We start from the raw sequence: 23,421 nt of genomic DNA, 5'->3' as shown, positions 1-23,421 counted from the left end.
CTATACTATGTTTTTCAGAACAGCTTAAATATTTCAAAAGTATTTATATACCCAAAAGAAACGTAAACAATTAACTAGGGAGTTTGCTTGTAAGAGAACAACAAAGAGGCTGAATGCTTTGCTTGATGTTTGTAACTCTTGTATCAAGTTTGAAGAAGAGTACTTTATTAGTTACTCTTTATCTGAGATGAATGCTTTTCCAAATTATCACAGCTTATTAGCTTGGTTTATTATTAGCTTATTATTAGTTTATTAACCAAATTCTTACCCTCACCTAATGTCTGTGCTACCCTCCAAGCAGAACCATTGTTCATTGAAACAGTTGGTGAATGACTTTATGGATAGACCATCTTAATACACACACCATTTCTTAAATGAATGTAACCTGTTCTCTGTGTCCTAAGAATAAAGTCACTCACTCAAGTCAAATAGCTTTGACCATAGCAGGAAGTCTGTATTCAAAAATCGTGCCTACAATTCATTTCTTGGTGCAGCCGAACTGTCAAATCTCAGCTTAGCTATGATGGAGGTAAAATCCTTTGGTGATGTGAGGGTCATTGAAGTACAGCCTTATTACAATGAAATCCAATGTCTAAAAATTGTTCTTATTTTGGGCTTGTACCACAGTAAGAGCCAAGATTTTAAACTCTACTAAATACAAAACAAACAAAAAGACTTTATTTATGTTCATTCAAGAAAATACTAGTAGTGATGTATTATTTTGAAATATACAGTTAATATGTTTGGAGTTATTAAAAATTTATATTGAGAAAAGTGTATTTTCACTATTTGCTGTAGACGAGCATCTACATAAGACTGTTAAATTGATTGTTGTTTTATATCAAACAACTTTTATAATGCTTATTTTTATTGTTATAATATTTTATAAATTTTAAGGAATATGACAAAAAAGATATTTTAGGTATTGAAGGGGGGGTCTCTGGGAGGAGTTGAGGTACAAAAGTGAAACAAGAATGTGATTTAATTCTGTTTACTTAAAATATGTTTTTAAATGTTAACAAATTCAGATAAATTGAAATCATGTAACTTTTCTCATCATAATGCAATAAAAAATTTTTTTAAAAAGGCAGAACTCTCAAGTTTCCCCATCTTCCTAGTCAACTACGTTAGACCCTCCATTCTTGGAATCACTACTGTTTTTATACATGCCTACTGTATGCTAGCTTCAACCTCCTGAGTGCTAGGACCACAGGCATGAGCTGCCACGCCTGGCTTGTACTGATCTCTGTATAATTTTCCCACCTCCACTTTCTTATGACTGGGATCACACAAATGGTAGCCTTTGGGCTCAGTGATTGAGAGGACTGGAGCTCAGAGCTCCAGAGCTTCCAGAACAAACCAGTGCCATGGTATGCCATGCCACTTGTAGTTCAAGCCTGGGAAGGTAGAGACAGAGTCCTCAGAACAAGTTAGGAACAAACTGGATAGACTAGCTGTATCAAAAAGCCCTGGGTTTGGGGCTGGAGAGATGGTTCAGCAGTTAGGAGCACTGACTGCTCTTCCAGAGGACCCTGGTTCAATTCCCAGCACCCACATAGTAGCTCAAAACTGTAACTCCAAGATCTGAGACCCTCACACAGACATACATGCAGGCAAAACAATCCAGAAAGGGAGGGGGGAAGAGCCCGGGGTTTGATTGAGGGACTCTGCCCCAAATAATAAGGTTAAGGGCAATTGAAGATTCCCAATTAACCTTGGGTCTCCACATGAACTTGCATACACATACATACCCACCTGCATGTGCACATGTATACCACATATACATAAAAAGGGAAACTGGTGGTCTTCTTTCCATGTGATTCTTTTGAGATTCATTCTTGGAGTTTTGTGTGCTAGTGTTTTGTTCCTTATAGGTAGTTTCCATTGAAAAGTGCACTGGGGATTCAGTCATCCAATAGCAGAATATTTGATTTGTTTCTAGTATTGAAGGATAGTAAATACATCTGCTCTAGAAGCTCTATAGTACAGAAGGTTGAGAGCCTTAGAAAATGGTTTCATGGATAAAGCATTGCTTTGCGGGCATGAAGGCCTGAGTTCAGATTCCTGGTACTTACATGCCTGCTGGCTGGGCATCACAGCCTGCCTGCGTGCTTGGAAGGTGGAGACAGCAGATCCCTGGAACAAGCTGGCTAGCTAGCCATATTGGCGGGCTCTGGGCTCAGGTGTGAGAGGCACTGCCTCAGGGATAAGGTGACCACTTATGAGATCTTGAGCCACCGTAACCAAGTGTACATGAATGCGTGTATACCTCCACACACACAAAAAGTACAGGCCAATGCTGTATCAATGCTTCATGGCAATTTTTTTTTTTTTTTTTGGTTTTTTCGAGACAGGGTTTTTCTGTGTAGCCCTGTCTGTCCTGGAACTCACTCTTATAGACCAAATGGGCCTCAAACTCAGAGGTCCACCAGCCTCTGCCTCCCAAGTGCTGAGATTAAGGGCATGCACCACCACTGCCTGGCAAATCACTAAATTGTTTAGTGTCTTGAGTGTGCAAAGCCTGAGAGTCCAGAGGATAATAGAATCAGATGAGGCTGCTCACGGTTCAGTGGGCTTATACCAGATGTGTCAGAGCTACACATAGAAGTTAATGTGTTTGGCTGGGCGGTGGTGACACACACCTTTAATCCCAGCACTTGGGAGGCAGAGGCAGGCGGATTTCTGAGTTCTCGGCCAGCCTGGTCTACAGAGTGAGTTCCAGGACAGCCAAGGCTATACAGAGAAACCCTGTCGAGAAAAAAAGACAAAAACAAAACAAAAACAAAAACAAAAAAAGGAATTAATTTGTTTGGGCTGGAGAGATGGCTCAGTGGTTAAGAGCACTGACTGCTCTTCCAGAGGTCCTGAGTTCAATTCCCAGCAACCACATGGTGGCGCACAACTGTCTGTAATGGGATCCCATGCCCTCTTCTGGTGTGTCTGAAAACAGCTACAGTGTACTCATATATATAATAAAATAAGTAAATTTTAAAAAAAAGTTCAGAAAAAGAAGTTAGTGTGTTCTCTCTCTTTCTCTCTCTCTTGTTTGTTTCTTTTTGTTTTTGTTTTTTTGAGACAGGGTTTCTCTGTGTAGCCCTGGCTGTCCTGGAACTCACTTTGTAGACCAGGCTGGCCTCGAACTCATAAATCCACCTGCCTCTCTGCCTCCCAAGTGCTGGGATTAAAGGCGTGTGCCACCACCGCCCGGCAAAGATTTATTTATTTATTTATTTATTTATTTATTTATTTATTTAATGTAGGTGAGTACACTGTAGCTGTAGTTGTCTTCAGACAAGCCAGAAGAGGGCAGCAGATCCCATTACAGATGGTTGTGAGCCACCGTGTGGTTGCTGGGAATTGAACTCAGGACCTCTGGAAGAGCAATCAGTGCACATAACCGCAGAGCCATCTCTCCAGCCCTTGTGTGTTCTCTTTCAACACCAGTCACTGGTGGTGTCTTCCAGAGGAAGGCATGTCTCAGCACATTTAGCTTTCCTTCTTGTGGCAGCTGGACAAAGTCCAGCCCTGGCTCATAAATACACATTCTCTGCAGCTGCCCCACGTCCTCCACGACTGGCTCATGGACAGGCTGAGTGAGTCTTACATTTATGGAAGGCCTTTGGAGGACTTTGCTGGACATTTTTCTCCAGCACTAAACCTTTATATGTGTTATCAAACTCTGTCCTTGGATGTGACACAGGCTTTGTCTAAGTCACTTTGTCTAAGTTCAGCAACCCCATGAGGCTGTGCACAACCCTATGTGTGGCCAACAAAGGAGCCTGTCAGACCCCTGACTTTTCCAGGCCCCTAAGCTCTGTCCCTTCTGGAGGCTAGAGTAGCTGTCAGTGATCCCTGGGGGGTGGGAGCTTTTCTTCAGTGCTACCCATAATTGCTCAATCATCTTATGGTAGTCTCCCTCCCCTCCCCGGCCCTGCCCCACTAGCGCTTCGGTAAATGACCCTAATTAAAGTCATTGGTTTGGTCTGCTAGATTTGAGTGGCACTGTAGTTGTGTCTAGTTGTCGTAGTTGTCGTTGGTGCCCTACCCACGGTAAAGAGAGAATAAAATGTGTCTCTAGAAAAGTTAACAAAACAGTGCAGAGAAGCAAACGGCACCTCTCGAGAAGAAAATGCTGAAAGCCTGAGAGCTGGCAAGCAGCTAGCTGAACTTGACTCTCAGACCTCTTTCTTCCACAGCGGCACCCTGCCTGAGGCCGCGTTTTTCCGGCTACCCCACACTCACCCTAGTATAAGAGGCGCCTGCTCTGGAGTTTCAGCCTTCAGGCTACTGACATCATTCACCTAAGGTCTGGAATGATGGCTCATTACTTAAGAGAGTGTAAGGCTCTTCCAGAGGATCACCAGCTCCAGGACTCTCAGCTTACCACATGCATATGCACACAGATATCCATAGTTAATGTCTCAGTGGATACATCAACCCCATTCCAGAGAAGGCCCCCATGCTCAGGAGTAGCCGGCCAACAGAAAACATTAGGATACCTACTCCCCTCAGAGCTGTATGGTTCCTGGGCTTCCAAGTCCCAGGAGACCCTTCCATCAGAGCAGAAACACAGTGGTGATGCATGTCTGTCCTCCCAATACTCGGTTTATGGAAGCAGAGGGATCAAAAAGTCAAGTTCATCCTCAACTACTTAATGAGTTCCATGCTTAACTGGACTACATACGACCCCCGCCTCTCTATATATATGATTTTTATTTTCTGTTAGTGAGCTTTGCCAGTATTTATGTATATCTGTAGTGCCTCTGGAGGCCAGAAGAGGGTGTGAAGTCCCCCTGGAACTGAAGTGGTGAGCCATTATGTGGATGCTGGGAATCCAACTTCGGTCCTCTTGAAGAGCACTCAGCGCTCTTAATTACTGAGCAGTCTCTTCCAGTAGCCGCAGACAAAGTTTTCTACAAAGGAAAAAATAATAATTTTCTATCACAGATTCAGGGTTTGGCTTTAGCTGAGAATAAAACAGGAGCAGTGACAACAGTTCAGGGTGAGGGTAAAGCCCCCGCTTTGGCCACTTGCGGAGGCGCCTGGCGCAGGCGCACCTGAGCACCTGGCGTCTGCACGCCCAGCCCGGGGTGGGCGGGGCAGAGAGGCGGGAACAGAACGAGAAGCACGTGGGCGGTGGGGGGCGGAGCCTGGGGGCGGGACCAGAGAGGCGGAAGAAGAGTGGCTGGCGCTCTGGGGGTGGGCGGGGCGTGGTGGGCGGGGCGTTGGAGGAGCTGACTTCCACGCGCTGCGGGGGCGCGCCTCCGGCAGTTGGTCTCGGAGGCGGCCACGATTTCTCTGAGGAGGTCCCTGCCTGGTCGCGGCGCGATGCCTCTGGATCCTCAGGTGGCCAGGGGTAACCTTGGCAATCAGGACATCCTGGCCATCTTCTACCGCCTGCGCTTTGTACTTAGCCATCACATCGCGGCCGCCTGGCGAGCCCGGAACCCCGGCGCGGACGTGGGGAGAGGAGGAGGAGAAGCCGCCCGGTTGGTCAACGGTCGTCTTCGCCCACGCGGGTTCTGAGTGGCTTGGCGGACGGCTCGCCCACGCCCGTGAGTAACCAGGACCCTCACTCGTGCTCCGCGGACGTGCTCCAGGACCCTCCCTGGTCTCGCCGGCCGAGTTGTGTACACTTGAGTGAAGTCGTGCTTCGGGCTGAGGTTGGCGTCCCCCAGGGCTGATTTGGCGTTTGGTGGCGCTCCCTTTCCCCTCCAGGAAAAGTTAAGAGCACCTCGCTTAAATGGCGCGCCCTGGTCGCGTCCCCCTCTAGCTGTTGAGCTAGCGCCGCACCCGGTTTCCGTGTCACTTTTCTCCACAGAGCTGTCCCGGGGTCCTTGATACGTGATTATTAGAAGCGACCCGCCGTAGAGAGACGTCAGTGTCTTTTTTTTTTTTTTTTTTTTTTTTTTGAGACATTTTGTCTGTGTAGCCCTAGCTGCCCCGGAGCACACTGTATGACCAGGCTGGCCCTGGAACTCCTAGAGATCTACCTGCCTCTTGCTTCTGTTGAGTGAGCCACCACCGCCCAGTTTACCATGGTGCCTTTTATAACCTATTCTTGAAAATGGTATGTTGTCTTTTTTTTCCACATCTTACCGGTCACATAGACTACCTTGGTAAAAGAGAGGCAGAAATTGCACAAAAGGTGGGGGATGTTTGGACAAATGATAGTGCAGAGAAGCATCATGCCCAAGGAACTGTCCTGTGAGATACAGCCGCTGCCGAGTGCATTGTAATGGGCAGTGTCCCCTCTGGGTACCGTCCTGGTCAGCATTCATTTATGTGCTAGGATTCTCTCTGAAGGTGTAGAGGCAAGAAGGGTAGGATATAGCTTACAGACCTAAGTTCTCAATACAGTAATTACATAGATAACGCTCCCTAGGCCCCACAAGTAAGCCCTCATCATTACAGCCTCAAATATGCTAAGCAAGTACCTGACCACAGAGAGTTTATATTACATTTTTAAAACAAATTTACCGGGCAGTGGTGGTGCATGCCTTTCATCCCAGCACTTGAGAGGCAGATTTCAGAGTTCAAGGCCAGTCTGGTCTACAGAGTGAGTTCCAGGACAGCCAGGACAGACAGAGAAACCCTGTCTCAAAAAAATAAATAAATAAATAAATAAATAAATAAATAAATAAATAAATAAAATAAAAAATAAAAAAAAATTAAAAATAAATAAAAAAATTAAAATTATTTTAGGTGTGTAGGTGGTTTGCCTGCATGTGTATCTGTGTGCCTGGTGCTCATGGAGACCAGAAGAGGGCATCAGATTCCTTGGAACTGGAGTTTGATGATTGTGGCTACTGAGAACCAAATCTAAGTATTCTGATAACAGCCAGTGTTGTTAACAGCTAAGCCATCTCCCAGCGCCAGTATTATTACAGATGTTTAAAGTTCTAGAAAATTGGGCTGGAGAGATGGCTCAGAAGTTAAGAGCACTGGTTGCTCCAATTCCTAGCACCAACATGGCAGCTCACAACCATCTATAACTCCCAATTCTAGGCAATCCCAAACCCTCTTCTAGTCTCCACAGGCAGCAAGCACATATAGGGTGCCCAGACATATATGCAGGTAAAAAACTCATGCATACAGAATGAAAATAAAAATAAAAATTTAAGGTTCTAAAATTTACACAATCTTTCCACAAATCCAGCCCTACAAAGGATAATAGATGGAAAACATCTACATAAGGAGCAAAACTACACCCTAGAAGAAGCAAGAAAGTAACCTTTCAACAAATCCACACAAACCTAATTCCACCTCTTACAACAAAAACAACAGGAAGTAACAATTACTTTTTCTTAATATTTTAATATGAAAATTGATATTGCCAACATAACCTAATCGATTGAAATCCAAAACTATGAGGAATTAGAAATTTATTGATTGCCATCCAATGGTCTCTCTAATTTGGTAACTGGAGAAATAGGTCCAATATTACACAATCCATATACACTTTCAGCTTGTTTGTATATGACAGTGTCTTGCTGTGTACAACATAATGGTCTTGAGTTCTTTCTTCTCCTATCTAGTATTGTTTATTTCATGTTTTTACACTATACTATGGTTTTCAGAACAGGTTACATATTTTAAAAGTATTTATATACCCAAAAGAAATGTAAACAATTAAATCGGGAGGTGGCTTGTAAGAGAACAACAAAGAGTGAGACTGAATGCTTTGCTTGATGTTTGTAACTCTTGTATCAAGTTATCACAGTAAGAGCCAAGATTTTAAGCTCTACTAAATACAAAACAAACAACAAACATAAACACTTTATATATTTATGTTCATTTAAGAAAATATTAGTAGTGATGTATAATTTTGAAATATACAGTTAATACATTTGGAGTTATTTTAAATTTATATTGAGAAAAACTTATGTATTTTCAGTATTGCCGTAGACAAGCATCTACATAGAACTATTAAATTGATTGTTGTTTTATATCAAACAACTTTTATAATACTCATTTTTATTGTTATAATATATTCTAAATTTTAAAGAATATGACAAAAAAAGATATTGTAGGTATTGAAGGGAGGATCTCTGGAAGGAGTTGGGGTACAAAAGGAAAATAAGAATGTGATTTAATTCTATTTACTTAAAATATGTTTTAAAACGTTAACAAATTCAGATAAATTGAAATCATGTAACTTTTCTCATCATAATGCAATAAAACTTAAAAAATTTTTTTTCAACTAAAAAAAATTAAGGTTCTAAAATCCTAGATAACACTTCTTTTCATGTTTTATTGTTTTGCAGCAGAGTGCCTGGCATAGGATATGACTGTAAATATTTAGCTCTACAAGAAGAAATGGCATTTATACACAAAAGAAAGACATGATTCCTTGGTTTTAAGTAAATACAACATAATGCATCCTAAAAGTGCCTGGACTGTAGGTCTGCCTGACGGAGGACCCGCCACGACACCATTAATCCCCCAGTGATTAACATATGGAATGGGGTACCAGTGATGGAAAATGACCACAATTAACTCCCTTTCAAGACTCGTTCCCAGACAGCTGATCAGGACCAAGACTGGGATTTCTAGTCTTTGGGTCCTTAACAGTGAAACGTTCTGTTGAGAAGCCCTGCTTAAATTACTTTCTTCAGCACACTGAAAGCAGCAGAACAAAAGCACTGCTACTGCCACAAAGGAAGCTGGGTCACAGGCCTTTGAAGAAGACTTGCACAGCTCATCTTTAAGTCTTTCCCTAATGGATGGTGAGTCATGCCTATCATCTCTGCACTTGGGAAGGGAGGCAGGAGGAAGTTCAAGGCTAGTTTGGGAGAAATAAGTTTCAGGTTGGCCTGAGTTACAGTGTGAGACATAATTTCAGACAAAAATAACTCCTCTGAGAGTTGACAATGTCTGTGTAAAAGATCTCAGACTACACCGTATGTAATAGCTGAGCTCCTTAAACTATATCGGGATCCATCCCATTGTGACGAAGAGGGAAGATGGCACTGGCCGTCATTGACCACCTGTGAGATCATCTGTTTATTGGATGATCATGAGGTCAGGCAGAATACCCTCAACTATGTTGCATATACTAAAGTACACCATGCAGTATTTTCTGGCACCCGGAACAAAGATGTCAAAGCTTTGTTAAAGACAGCAGATTCCATCCAATTTGTGATATTCACCAAAGTCCCACAGGCTGGCAGAGTTGATGCCTAATTTCTCTGTGTCAGCTGCCTAGGAGATTCTAGCAAAATCTAGCCAAGAGATGAAATGGGGAACTCCTTCAGAGGCCAGTTGCTGCCAAAATAGCTCCAGAGGTACATTCACTGTCTGCACCCCCCCCAAAGGATCTATTTGTATTTATCCTTCACCACATAGTTGGGGGCTTGTGCAGGGAATCAGCTGGTAGCTTTCTCTAGATTGCTAGTCTAGACAAACAGGACACCCTGCTCTTTAGAGAAGCAGATCATATAGTCTGTAATGCCTTTGTACTGACAGTTTATCAGCCGTGGCCTCCTTGTTAACAAGTCATACCTGCTGTGGAAGCTTGCCTTGCCTGATCAGAGACACAGGCATCTTGGAGTTGGCATCAGTGATGCCTGGAATCAGGAAGTCATTGGTGAAAGACAATGGTGTGTCCTAGCATGGTGGCACAGGGGGAAAAAGGCAGAGAATGAGAGGAAGGCTACACATAGTTTAACCCTGCTGCCACAGTACCAAACAAATAGGTTTGCTTCCTGATTATCAGAATTTAAAGTGTGAATGTTAGACAAATGCTAAGCTAATTGTGTACTGTGTTGTATAATGTAATAGGACCTGCTAATATAATTATTACCAATATGTAACGTGTTTCTTCCAGGTGTGTTTTGACTGCAGTACCAAAGGTCACAGCTGGGCAAACATAACCTACAGGATATTTCTTTTCATCAGTTGCTTGGAGTCGCGTGGTGTTCACTAGAGGTTGATCTGTAAGTCTCTGCCTTGACTGTTGACAGCAAGTAAAGTGACAGGTTAATTGCAGTTCAGGAGGGTTTAGCTCTTACATAATCATTGGGGCTGGAAAGATGGCTTTGGTTAACAACAGTACATGCTGCTCTTCATGAAGACCTAAGATAAGTTTCAGCATTTGCACCAGGCAATACACAACCATCTGTACCGTGATCCCCAGGGGCATCCAGCGCCTGTTTTTTGCCCTCCTTGGGCACCTGAACTCATATACATACAAAAGACAAATCTTAAAAATTATCTTTTATTACCTAATAACTCAAGGAAATGAGCCATTTTCTACTCTGGCCTCTGGAGATCTTGTGGAAGAAATAAAGCTCTGGTGTTGAAGACAGAGTCAGATGGGAGGTCTCAAAGCAGCAGTTCCTTTTCCTCCAGTGCCTTCTAAGAAATTAAAGTACACCCGAGAGAGAAGGGGCTTCCTGTACACACACATGAAGGGTGGAGTCCTCCTCATCCAGGTGTGGCCCCCAGCATCCTCCTCCAGCTCCCATGCCCACTGGCACTAGCAGGGCAAAGCTTGAGTGGATGAGTTTGTCTGGCTATTTGCTGGTGATGTCACATGTTTTTATAGGAAGGCCTTTCTTCCCCCTTTACCCAGAGCTTGGGCTACCCTGGCTGCTCCAATGAGGAAATGTCTTTCCCCTTCCCATACACACTGTGGGCTCCACGGTGGGAGGGAAAGAACCTCTGAAGTGAAGTGAAGAGAAATAATGACTAGGCAGAGGGCCAGAGTCAGATCAGAGGCCCGGCAAGGTGTGCACCAGCTGCCTGGGCCTTGTCAGGGCACCTTCTGCGGGTCATCTCAGGGACTCAGGCCTCTGTTGGTGGCACTTCCTCCAGCAGCTGGCCTGTTTCCCTGCTCCTCTTCTGGGAAAGAACTGTGGCAATAATTTCTTGTTGTTGTTGTTTTAACTTAAGGAATATTGTCACTGTGTGACTACCATAAAGTAGTATTTGTGCCTGTATGAAAAAAACAATGAAGATGAGACTTTTTACATGGCAGCATAGATGCGATCAATAATTACAGCATAATTTTCTTTTTAATAACTAAAACTTTTGTCACATAATTTTGGGAGCTTTTTTGTTGTTGTTTCTTATTCTTTTCTTTTTCTTTTTCTTTCTTTTTTTTTTCCCAGACACATTCTCTCTACTTAGCCCTGTCTGTTCTGGAATCCAGTATGTAGTCCAGGCTGCCACCCTGGTGCTGGGCCTAAAGGTGTGTGCCACCACACCTGGCTTGTTTGTTTTGTTTTGTTTTTTAGTAGTCTGTAAAGGCATGATAGGATAATAACCATATGTCAATAGATGATTACTAAAAAAGGGGAGCAGTTTTACATATTCTTTCTTGTCTAAGAATATCAGTCATCCTATTTTATCTGAACTATGGTCCCAGAATGTTTGGAATGTATTGCATGTCTTTGCCTCTTTTTAAAATGATGACAGACTTGGTTGCTGGGGCAAATTTATTTGTCCAGTTTTTTTCCTGTGATATGTTCATAATATGTGGTTGCCATCTTAATTCTCTTTCAAGTATTTGTTGTCACGCCACATGCTTTGTGTAGTATAAGTCAAAATTTCCTTCTGTCTTAAGACTGAGTAAAATCTCCCTTTTCTTATCCTCTCATCCAGAAATTGGTGTTTGGGTATTTCAATGATTGTAAAAATTATCTGTTTTAGGTAGATTTGCAAGAATTGAGTTTGCTGGATGAAAATGTGTGTTTATTTTTGTCATTGCTGTGGACCAAATATCTAACAAAGACAATGTAAGGAGAAGCATTTGTTTTGGTTCAGTTTCAGTGGCTTTGATGAATAGTCACTTGGTCTACATGCTTGGGCAGACTATCATAGTGGCAAGGACAGTGTGGTAGAAGCTTTCAACCCTTGTTGACAGAGGAGATAAAGGGAATGGGCACTGGACTGACTTCCTGTGCAGGGCCCCTAGAACATGATGCTATCTATGTTCAGGGTCAACCTTTATATATGCCTTGGAGCCTCCAGAAACCGCTCTCTTTCTTGACTCAATCAGAAGGGGCAGCCACAAAGGCCGCTGTGCCAGGGACCAATTTCAGTTTGAAACCTGGGGGTAAATGGTGTAGAGCAGAGAGATTTAGTGCTGTGTGGATGGTGAGCCGTGGGTTGTCTAGGGACAGAATCCTCCCTCTAGTTCCCTTGATGACCACAGTGGCATAGCAGGGTTGAGTGAGGTGCCTTGGCACCAGAGGTGACGCGAACACACTCCGAGAGCCAGCATGTTGCTGCCACGGAGTGCTTTTACTGCTTCCAAATTACTCATCAGCCATTCTGACCTGCATATTGTGAATATGGAAGAGTGCTGTTTCTATTAAGCATGGGCTGTATCCTTGCATGGTGTTTGTAGTGAGTTCCATTATTTCCAGACTGGAAATGATGTATTATTGTAGTAGTGCATTCAGAATAATGAGACGACTGTCTTGCTGAGCCCCATGGAGTCCAAATAGCTTTTGGTGGGAGATGTGGCTGACGGCAGGACAGTGTGCTGTTAGGGGCTTTGACAGGAACTGCAGGGGTGTGTTCAGAGGGGAGGAAGGTGCAGTGTGAGGGCTAGTGTGAAGAAAAAGCTCATGGGGAAGTAGGACCCAGAAATCAAAGCCCATGCTGGGTGAAGATCAGTGACGGGAGAGCTGCTGAGTCCTGGCATGAGACTGATGCCTGGGCAGACTGGCTGGCGTAGTGTTGCCTGTGAGTGACTGGGTATCCCTAGGGTACCAGAGCAGAGTGTCCTTTGTGAGTGAATGAGTAGTAGGGAAGACCCCGTGTGTGGACTGCTCAGAGCACCTATGCAGGTGGATTTTCTCTAGGGTAGTTGAAAGGTACCTGATGTCCCCTACATTCCAGAATAAGATCTTAGCTTATACAAATTCCTTAGAGTGATGTTAAGTTTGTACGCTTCTGTACACCAGAACAGTTTTAAAAATCTCAGAATAGTGATTGGGCCTCCTCAGTACCCTCCAAGGGCCTTCCAGCCTCTCAGACTTTTGCCTCCTGCAGAGCAGGTCTATGGGTGTCTGGGTGCAAGGTAGCTTTTGTTAACCAGTTTGCAAGCCTTGTGATCAGGGACAGGAACTTGTCACCTGCCCTGCGCCCCATAGTTCTGACCTATGAAGTACTTGCTCAGTAGCTTGTAAATTTGCCAGTCAATTGATCTTGGCTCCTTTCCTGGGGCCTTACAGATAGATCCCTGATGCATGTGACAGTCAGCAATCACTCATACCTATGGAACCCTGCTTTGATTTTATGGCATATTTCTTGGTTGTTCTGGTTTCTAGTCTTTGTTTTTCAGTTAGAGCCAAGGCTTGGGTGCTGATATACTAACGTAAAAAAGGAACATTTGGTGAGTTTCTAGCTAAAAGCCAGAGATGCTTCAAATACCATATTTTCGTTCTTGGGTAGAGGAGAATTGTGTAATAGACATGTTTTTAGTGTCCTTGCCAGAGAATTTAGCTATTCTCCTTCCTGTCATGCTTCTTGTGATACCTCCTATTTGCTATAGGCATTGGACTCATCCCACTCTAATTGTTGTGGCCTTTGTTCTTAGCCCTCTCACCATGGCTCCTCACCAGTTCTTCCAGTGTTGTCTTGTGTGTCTTTGGTTCTCTACCCTTAGTCCTGGCATATCCATCTTCCTGAGAGCTTTGATAATATGGAGTCTGGTGTTCGTCTTGCTTTCTATCTGCTTTACTCTCAGAGTGAAGTTGTTTAGGACCTCTACATTCCCCCATTACCCTTCCTGTGTGCTGGCTCTGCCTCTCTCCTCAATTGGAGACACTTCTCCCTGGGCTGTCTTTCCATCACAAACTGTCACAGCACCATTATCACAGTTCATGAACACATATCTTGCCTCTGTCCTATCCTGTCAAAACATGCTGCAACTTCTTGGGGAGTCTTTTTTTCTTGTCAAAGAGGGTGGAGTGCTGGCATTGAGTGATGGTCTCTGAGTAATGTTTTGTTTAATGATGCTTAGCTAACAAAGAAGAAAACAAACCAAAGGTCCACCCCCTCTTTAGGGATACTTTTAGACCACACTATATTCATTTTCTGTCATGCTGACCTGGGAAGAAATTGGCAGCAAAAAGCTCTTGGGAGCATCTGTAACAATACTAGAAAAAAATGCAGTATATGACTTGAAGAAGGTCTGTATTGTCCAGATAGGCTAGGTCATGTTGAATAAGCATCCTTCATTATTTATTTATTTATTTATTATAAGTACACTATAGCTGTCTTCAGATGCACCAGAAGAGGGTGTCAGATCTCATTACGGGTGGTTGTGAGCCACCATGTGGTTGCTGGGATTTGACCTTCAGAACAGCAATCTCGCCAGCCCGCATCCTCCATTCTTAGGGGCTCGGCGTACAGCAGCTTGTCCTATGCCTACCAAGTCAGTTTTAGGTGCATGTGACTGTCTGTAGAGCAGCGGTTCTCAAACTGTGGGTTGTGATCCCAACAGGGTCACATATCAGATATTAACATTATAACTCATAACAGTAAAATTACAGTTATGAAGTAACAACAAAATCATTTTATAGTTTGGGGTCACCCCATCCTGAGGAACTGAAGTAAGGCTTGGCAGCATTGCAAAGGTTGAGAAGCACTGCTCTGGGATCCAGTCTTCTGTGTAGCACTCCAATTCCAGGCCACTGGAGTTTCATTCACGTGGAAAGCCGTCCTTTCAGCCCAAAGGAGAAGATAGGTTGGATTGGACAGTTATTTCAAAGACCTTGGAAATGACACGGCATATCCTGTTTATTGTCCACTTCGTGTGTATGTATTTATCCTCAGCACGTGACTGGGGAGGCATGTGCACTATACCCAGAAACAGAAGGCCTTGACAGTAGCAAAAATAAACATCCCACCATCACTGCTCCTTCCTGTTCCTACAGGTACATCAATGACCCCATGAAGTTGAGAGACAGTTACTTCCATAGCTGGGATGACAGTACCAACTGCTACTGGAAGAAGGATGAGACAGACCACTGTGAGACAGCACAAGCTCTTCAGGCAAATAGAAGCTGCAAGACCAGAAAGCCAGAACTACAGATGGAAGTGCCTTCTGCACCCTCCTTTCCAGCACTCAGTTCACACGTAGGGTGGCTAGCAGGCGATGTGTGCAGTGTGCAGAAAGGCAGGAAGGGCCAGGACGTAAGTGGGCCAGACTTGCCTGTCTGCTACTGCCTGGCCTGCAGCCGGGCCAGGCTGGGCAGGAGCCATCAGCTGCCTTGATGCTCTGCTCCAGCTCTCGGTAAATGGTTTTGTAGCTAAACTAGAGACAGAATGAGAGCTCTATAAAGGACAGGGCCAGCCACCATGCCTCAGAGCCACAGCACAGCAGGCCCTAAGCCTGCATGATCGTCTCTGTAGCCTGCACAAGTCTGTGTCACACAGATGAACAACACCATTTCCTGGCCATCACATGTACAGATGCAGGCACCATCCTCTAGAACCTGGGTCCCACCAACAAACAGGCGGCACCCTCACACTCGCCCTGCATCGTCAGATCACAGTGTGCTCTGTGGCTAGAGCTGTGCAGTCCCACGGTATCGGGTCATGTTGAGGAAGAAGCCATTAGAGCAGAATGTCACTGTCCCCTCCATTTCTCTCAGGAGCTGGAGGTTTTCCTCCCCATGTGAAAGGCAGTATAATGGGAGGAGGGCAGAAGTACAAGACCCAGCCCAGCTTCCTGGGGCCAGGAACACGGGTCTTGGCTGGACCTGATATATCTCACTTATTATCTCTGTAGATGTCTGGCTCTTTTTTGAGCTTCACTTTCCTTCTCTGCTGTGTGGACATAATACCTATTCTGTTTAAGGTTGGACCTGTGTTCTCCAAATACAACAGCTGAAGGTCCAGTGCTGAAAGCAGCCTTTTAGAGGTGAACAACTTAAAACAGGGTCTATAGAGTGGCCCGGTGCAGCAGGGCTGCTGTCCTTATAGCGCAGGAGAAATCTGCTCCAGATACTTGGGGAAAGGGGGCCTGAGGATTGGAGAGCAGTGGTCAGATGTCTAGGGAGCTGAGGACTCTGGCAGGAAGGGCCTGCCTGGAGCCTTCAGGCAGAGTGTGGCCACACCTTGGTTTATGACTTCTGTCTTCTAGAACTGAGTGATGATGTCTCTAGTTGACACCCAGATTCTGTTACCACGGCCCTGTTGGTGAGACTACACATGTGTCACTCTCCCCACAGGTGGCTCAGATCATAGAGACGATCTGTACTGATTCTGGCCTTTGCCACAGGCCAAGTACAAATGTCGTAGAAGGTGCCTCAGACACAGAAGAGCAGGACACGGTCCCAACTCTGTCCCTCTCCCCTAACAGCTGTGCAGCAGCTCAGTTTCTTCATCAGCATGACGGGGACAATGCTGTCTACTCTCCAGGCTGTCACAGAGATGAAATGAATGACAACACAACAGCTTGCAATGACTGCTTTCCATCGTTTTAAAGAGACAAAGGACATGCCATTTTCTACTGATAGCAAGCTTTGACCTGACATTCATTTCTCAAGGGTTCTCCCAGATGGATGTAGGAAGTGGATTTCTCTCTGTGCCCCCAGTCATTTGAGTCTCCTGATGTGGCACACTGTATCACAAGTCAAATGGAAGTGTCTCACTGTTCTGGTCTCCCCAGGATCTTCAGCCACCAAGATATCAAGGCCAATCTGGCAGCAGGGATGAGAAGGCCTCATGAAGGCGTCTACAAGGGACTGGGGCAGAAGACATGAGGCCTGGGCAGTGCTGCATCAACCCAGATGGATTTCTAGAGTGCTGGGTCTGGCCTGTCCTGGCTGTGGCACCAGAAGAGACAGCGCCAGGTCCGTTTAGAGGTGACAGCATCAAGCCCACCATGCCTGCCCTGCTCAAGCTTTCCATGGCTGTGCTGTCCATGTAGTATGAAAAATTCAGAAAATGCCCAGGTGCTTCTCTTCAAACTGCTGGACTATTTGAATGCCTGCTTGATGCTCTGAGATGTGTTCTAACGAAGCCCTTCTAGAACGTCTCATACTAATCCTCATTCTGTGTTAAAATTGGCACATAACAGGTTTGTTCCCACCTTCCCCTGTTTACCACACATGCCTTGTCATTTTTCTTTCCTCCCCAGGTTTCAGATATGGGAGCAAGAGTTTCAGAGCCTACATTCTCCATGTTCAGGTCCAGTCCCCATGCTTCTCCATGGCAAGTTGTTCTCCCTGTATCTGCTCTGCCTCTCACTGGGACAAGGCTCAACCAGGTAGATGTAGATGTGAGAGATATGCACCCCAGTACTCAGTGTTTTGGATTCCAAGCATACATCTACATTGATGGCATAGTTAAGAGCTTAGCTGCCTTCCTCATTCATCACATGCCTGTGTTCATTTTGTCAGTGGCGAGGGCTGTGCTGTACAACCTTCTAGCCTAGATCTGGCTCCAGCAGCCTATATATATAGCATATGAGGCATCTTAGAGAAAAGGTCTAAGTGGGCCTGGGTCTCACTTACAAGAAACTGAGAATAACTTTCTGTTTCATTGTGTTCTGAGTCTGAAGTTACAGGTACAAAGCTGCATGAATTAACCACTCCAAAGGTCTGTCTACTTAGCCTCTTATAGCAGGCTGTCCACGGAAGGCATTGAAATAAAAGGAAGGATTAAGAGCAATACAGTCCAGCCTAAGCAAGTCTCTGACGTAATATGTTAAATTCCTAGGGTGTGGTGAAAGTGAACACCTGACAGGTACGCTTAGGCTCAGAGACCACAGCTCCCTAGACATGAGTACTCCGGCCTCCTCACCACTGCTTTCCTGCTTCCAGACAGTTTTGTTTGGTGACAGGAGTTTCTTGGGAGTGAGGGGCAGGGGAACACCTATTATAGGACTTTGCATGTAAGTCTTTAACAGTTGGTGGGTCTTTAGGATGCATGTGAGAAGCATTACTGTGGCAGGTACTATGCCAGTGTTCAGCATACCACATCAGCCTGTGATTAACCTTCAGAGTGTCCATTAGCAAGTAGCCCTCAGTGTTCAATTCACAGCCTCTCTGGTGGAGGTACATTAGACCCACTCTTCCATGGCCTCTGTGGACTGGCCAGCTTTTCCTGTTGGTACACTGTACCTACAAGTAGAGTGAGTATGAGTGGCCACACTGCTGAAAGTGGCCTTCATGCAGAAGACTTCCATTTTCAGATTCTTGTTCTGAGGACTCTGGGCTTTCTGAAAGCTCTGAGCGATTTCATTCCCTCACAGTGTCCCATAGATGTGTTTAATGCTTTTTTTATTGCTGCCTCCTGTTTTGAATGTGTGTACTGTCAAGATTTGGAAGCAGGTATAAAATGTGACTACACTATCACTACAAGTAGTCATCAAAAAAAAGGACCTCATTTGGTCATTCTTCACAGCCCATTTCTTCCTGGTTTATACTATAATGTTTCTTTTGAATAGTTTCCTTGCTACTTAGCAAAAAGCAAAGGACCTCACTCCACAAGTACTTGCCGAGTAACTGTCCACCTGCCAGACATTCCTCGGAATGGCTAGTCTGCCTCTTGTTGCTTTACAGGCTAGTGCAGCCTCCCATGCTCACCCTGTGTTGCCCATCAAGCTTCCCTGCTTTTGTTACCAACAGACAAGTCAACAGACTGGAGAGTCTCTGTGTACAACTCCAGGCCAAGTACTGACAGACTACCTGGTAGGTTAGGAAGTGATGCAGACTAACAAAAAGCTCTGAGGGTACCTGATGCTTCATGTTGACTTAGGGGACAGGGACAGCTTCCCATAGTTAGTGGCATTGAACTGAAGCCTTCTGTTTGCATGTCATCACAAGAATATCACCACCTTTCCAGGTAGCCCACTTACTGAGCATCCATCTTTTGCTAGGCAGCATGCTTATATCTCAACTCTTGAGTATTGCCTGTTCCCTAGCAGGTAGGAATAACTGTCCCCATTTCACAGATGAGGAAACTGAAGCTTAGGGTAGTCTCAGCATCTGAAGTCCTACAGCTCAACAGCTGGGCTCAGTTTTTGTATAATCCCTGGGAGGGACAGTCTGGATGCCAAAAGCTGATTCTTAACCTGCTTTGCCAAGAGTTGCTGAGTATTGACTGCCTTTCTCCCCTCTCACATTTAGGATGCAAATCAAAATACCCAGTGGCTCATCGTTTGAGCTGTGGACTTTATAGGGCACATGTACTAGCACTGAAGGTCCCCAGGGAAAGAAAAGGGCTCTGTTCTCATCTTTCTTCTCTCATGGTCTTTTTTTGTTTGTTTGTTTTTATTTTTCGAGACAGGGTTTCTCTGTGTAGCCCTGCTATCCTGGAACTCGCTCTGTAGACCAGGCTGGCCTCGAACTCAGAAATCCACCTGCCTCTGCCTCTGCCTCCAAGTGCTGGGATTAAAGGCATGCGCCACCACCGCCCGGCCTCTCATGGTCTTTACCAGGTTAGCTAACTTTTTGTTTTATTTTGTTTTGCTTTGCTTTTTTATTGTTTTAACTATTTACTTGGCTAGCCATTCAGTACTTATCTCTGCTTGTTCTTAATCTGAAACAGCAGTTCAGAGCTGCTAACAAGAAGAAAGCTACACGCTGCCATTTGTGATTTTTATCTACATTGAGCAAAAGACCTCCTCAATCAATTGCTGACTTCTGTGATGGCCACCAAGGGATCTTAGAGGGCCTGAAGTAGAGGACCAGCCCTGGTGATGGTTCATGCAAATCTGCTTTTGTGGTTGCTTGAATCTTAGCTTCTTTGTCAGCCATATCCAGTAGACATGCTCTTGCTGGTTTGTAATCTGCACCCCTGCCCATCATAATGCAATCTTCTCTGCTTGTCTGCCTTGGGAACAGTTGGTGTGAATCTGCCTTTGTGGCTCAACCTTAGCTTCTATGTTACTCAGATCCAGTAGGTTCTCTTTTGACAGTTTGCAGTGTGCACTCCTGCCCACCATAATGCAACCCTCTCTGCTTGTCTGCCCTGTATTCTGGTCTGGTCACTGACTGTCATGAGGTATGATAGCCCCGGCTTGATTTCCTCTTTGGACTGCAGACTGGCTGCAGCACTGTAACAGGCTTTAGGCTTTGTCTTTGATTCAGAAATGCATTTGTTTGAGACTGCTGACTAGTTACTAAATTCCAGTAGACTCTGGCTTCAGAAACTTTCATTTGAGCTGGTCTGGTGGCTCATGTCTGAAATCCTAGCACTCGGGAGGCAGAAGTATTAGCATTGTCAGGCTACAGTCAACCTGAGCTACATAGTGAGTTCCAGACCAGCTTGGGCTACAAAGCGACATCCTATCTCCAAAACTATAATAAAAAGTGTGGTGTGTGGAGGAGGAAGAGACCTTGGATAGGGCAGCTACTCACATCTGTATTGTGCCTTGTCCGTTTCTGAAATCCTCTGGGCTCTATGTCGATTTTTTTCTGATACTCTGAATTTGGCACAGCTCTGCTTTGTGAGCACGTCTAATTGTAGTTCTCACAGCCATGGTCCCCATGCCTGGTGGGGAGCTTTAGCACTTCCAGGGATACCATAAAGAGCAGCTCTGAGCCCTGAGCTTCCAGTTGCCTCTCATGTTAACAAGTTCTATCCTTTTCAGGCTCCTAGTTGAAGAGTAGGCCTGGGAATCACCCCATGGGCATCTGAGTGTTAATTGAGGTTCATTCACATCAAAGAGGTTCAAGAAAATGACTTGCTGCAGTGCAAAAATACGAATTAGATTAGAAGACCAGTTGGCTGGACATTGGGATTTTAGTTACTAGTTAAAACTATGTGTAAAAGGAAAAAGAGACTCTCTGTCTTTTGTGAAATGATTCCAGACCCTCATTTGAGACTCCTGACTAAGCCCCTAGGCCTGCAGATCCTGTGATCCAGACAGCTGAGGGAAGACATAAAAGGTTGAGGTAGGACTAAACCCTGGGCAGAAGAAGAGAGAAAGGATAGATAAAAAGCTATACCTTGTGGCAACCACCTCAGGGTAATTCAACTTCCCAAAATTGATCTAACGAGAACCAGGGCACCTGACTCAGTACTAGTGTATATTTGGCCAAAAGGAAGGGCCCTGAGAAATGACTGCTTTGTAAAGGACTGGCCAGACAGCAGCCCCAGCCCCAGTGTAGCCATGGTCTCCAGCTAGGTAGTGTTAGCCCCTGGATCAAGGAAGCCCAGGGACTTGAATGTCATCAGTAGAACTTCGTGTGGCACTTATGGCAGGTTGTTGTAGTTATCACATTTGGTATGAACTATCACCCCGAAGCACTGATAGGTTGGAGCTTCCTCAGCAAGTGATACTGTTGAAGAATGATTGGATCATACAGTGATGACATCAGAGGGTTAATCCATTGATTATTTTTCATAGTTGGACAGTTAGCTCAGCAGGCCTGTTTGCAAGAAGTGGGACACTGAGAGGCTGTATCTTGCCCTCAACCTCGTCTCCATTCTGTTATGAGGGAAGCACTCTTCTTTGCCAAGTGTTTCTTTCTATAATGTTCAGTTTTGCCTCAGGCCTACAGCGATAAGGCCAAAGACCCATGGACCAAAGCCATGAGCCAAAATAAATCTTTACTCATTTCAGTTATATCAAGTGTTTTGTCACACCAGTGGATACTAACACACATGGGGAATGTTTTTTTTTGTCTATATGTATGTATGTAAAAGTGAATATTATATTTCTACATGCATACTGTGTGCTCACAATATTGTATACATTGTACCACATTGAGTTAGAAATAAACACTTGTTTATCAAAGAAACTGTTATGAAGTAAGCCCACCAGAGACTGCCATGCCCACACTTTTTGTTTTGCTTTTTTGTTGTTGTTTTTCTTTCTGAGATAGGATTTCTCTGTGTAGCCCTGGCTGTCCTGGAATTCACTTTGTAGACCAGGCTGGCCTCAAACTCACAGAAATCCTCTTGCCTCTGTTTCCTGAGTGCTGGAATTAAAGCATGCCCCACCACACCTGGCTTCTCTCAGGCTTTTTCTTAATAGTTGTGAGGCTATGAGTTGAGTTTTAGTTCTTTGCCAACAGACATCCAATTATTGCAGTACCACCCAGTGAGTCATCATGGAGCCTTCAGAAAAGTAAACCAAACTGCCATGCTAAATCTTTATTAATTTTATTCCACTTCAAACTGATTTCTTATGATCAACTCCTATGGCAGGCCACCACCTCTCCAGTGTTCTGCCCATGGTGAAAAGCTATGGCCCAGTTCCCTACATTCAGCTTACTTGGTTACCTAGCAACCTCTGCTCTTGATTTTTTTTTTTGTACCAGGAGTAATGTTCCTTACAGTGTTTTGAGTTTTTTTTTTTTTTTAAGGTTTAAAATCTTGTGTGTGTGTGCATGTATTTGTGCACCAGTGAAGGCAGTGTCTGAGGAGTCCAGAATAGGGTACTGGATCCCCTAAAGCTGGAGTTACAGTCTGGAGCCTCCTGGGGTGCAGTGAACTGAACTCCAGTCCTTTGCAAGAGCAGTACCACTGAGTCATCTCTCTAGTGCCAAAGCTGGGATTGTTCTTAATTAGAAGAAACTTACTGACTGGAGCTTTCTGCTCATTTTTTTAAGTAACATTTTTTCTTTAAAATTTTTTTTATTTCGCCGGGCGGTGGTGGCCCACACCTATAATCCCAGCACTTGGAAGGCAGAGGCAGGCAGATTGCTGAGTTCGAGGCCAGCCTGGTCTAGTCTACAGAGTGAGTTCCAGGACAGCCAGGGCTACACAGAGAAACCCTGTCTCAGAAAAACTAAAAAAAACAAAAAAAAAATTTTTATTTCATATGCATTGGTGTTTTGCCTGCATGTATGTATGTCTGTGGGAGGGTGTTGGATCCTCTGGTCCTGGAATTGCAGACCGTTGTGAGCTGCTGAGAATTTAACCAGAGTCCTCTGGTAACCACTGGACCATCTCTTCAGCCCTTTGCTCGGTTCCTACCTGGGAAGAATTCAGCTGAGGGAAACAACTTCAGAAGTTTACTGAGCAAAATAGTCAAAGCAAGTGTTCCAAACAGACTGCAGTGGGCTGTGCTGCTGTGAGTATAGGCACAGTAGCTTCCATTGGAGTTTTTAAGCATTTTATTTGTTTTTCGTTTTTGTTTGTTTGTTTTTCGAGACAGGGTTTCTCTGTATAGCCCCGGCTGCCCTGGAACTCACTCTGTAGACCAGGCTAGCCCCGAACTCAGAAATCCGCCTGCCTCTGCCTCCCAAGTGCTGGAATTAAAGGTGTGCGCCACCACTGCCGGCAGCATTTTGTAAATAAGTATTGAAAGACCCCTGTGGGGAGACCCCCCACTCAAATCTCAGGAGGACGTACACCCAAAGAATCACGAGAGACCATCTTGATGTAATTACAAGAGGCAGTTTTATTTTTGGAGCTCTCTGGATACCATATTTATCTCACGCAGGAGATAGTGGAATCGACCACGAGGCTCAGGGGTTAGGGGTTTATATAGGAAAAAGG

General features: G+C 44.7%; 2 protein-coding genes across 6 annotated transcripts in view; one reads left to right on the top strand and one right to left on the bottom strand.

The window, feature by feature from the left end:
* Nucleotides 1-4,694: 4,694 nt before the first annotated feature.
* On the bottom strand, nucleotides 4,695-5,569 carry LOC116076906 (atherin-like). The gene is made up of 2 exons (XM_031350989.1): nucleotides 5,058-5,569; nucleotides 4,695-4,913 (listed from the first exon to the last, which is right to left on the bottom strand). Exons 1-2 carry the CDS (start codon nucleotides 5,416-5,418, stop codon nucleotides 4,870-4,872), a joined length of 405 nt encoding a protein of 134 aa, XP_031206849.1. The 5' UTR covers nucleotides 5,419-5,569; the 3' UTR covers nucleotides 4,695-4,869.
* Arfgap3 (ADP ribosylation factor GTPase activating protein 3) overlaps nucleotides 5,434-23,421 on the top strand; it is a 66,872-nt gene continuing 48,884 nt past the window's right edge. Inside the window, exons 1-4 of one of the 5 annotated variants that reach the window (XM_031350966.1) lie at nucleotides 5,434-5,555; nucleotides 8,271-8,729; nucleotides 9,830-9,938; nucleotides 17,105-17,233. In XM_031350966.1, coding sequence (XP_031206826.1) covers nucleotides 17,114-17,233 — 120 coding nt within the window. In that variant the 5' untranslated portion in view covers nucleotides 5,434-5,555; nucleotides 8,271-8,729; nucleotides 9,830-9,938; nucleotides 17,105-17,113. Of the gene's footprint in view, nucleotides 5,664-8,267; nucleotides 8,730-9,829; nucleotides 9,939-17,104; nucleotides 17,234-23,421 lie in introns of all 5 variants that reach the window. The other 4 variants (XM_031350942.1, XM_031350950.1, XM_031350957.1 and 1 more) reach the window with 4 other exon arrangements.

Source organism: Mastomys coucha, unplaced genomic scaffold, assembly GCF_008632895.1.
Source record: "Mastomys coucha isolate ucsf_1 unplaced genomic scaffold, UCSF_Mcou_1 pScaffold11, whole genome shotgun sequence".
NCBI lineage: Eukaryota > Metazoa > Chordata > Mammalia > Rodentia > Muridae > Mastomys > Mastomys coucha.
Note: the sequence above shows the minus strand (reverse complement) of the source record. Positions and strands in the feature narration are given on the sequence as shown.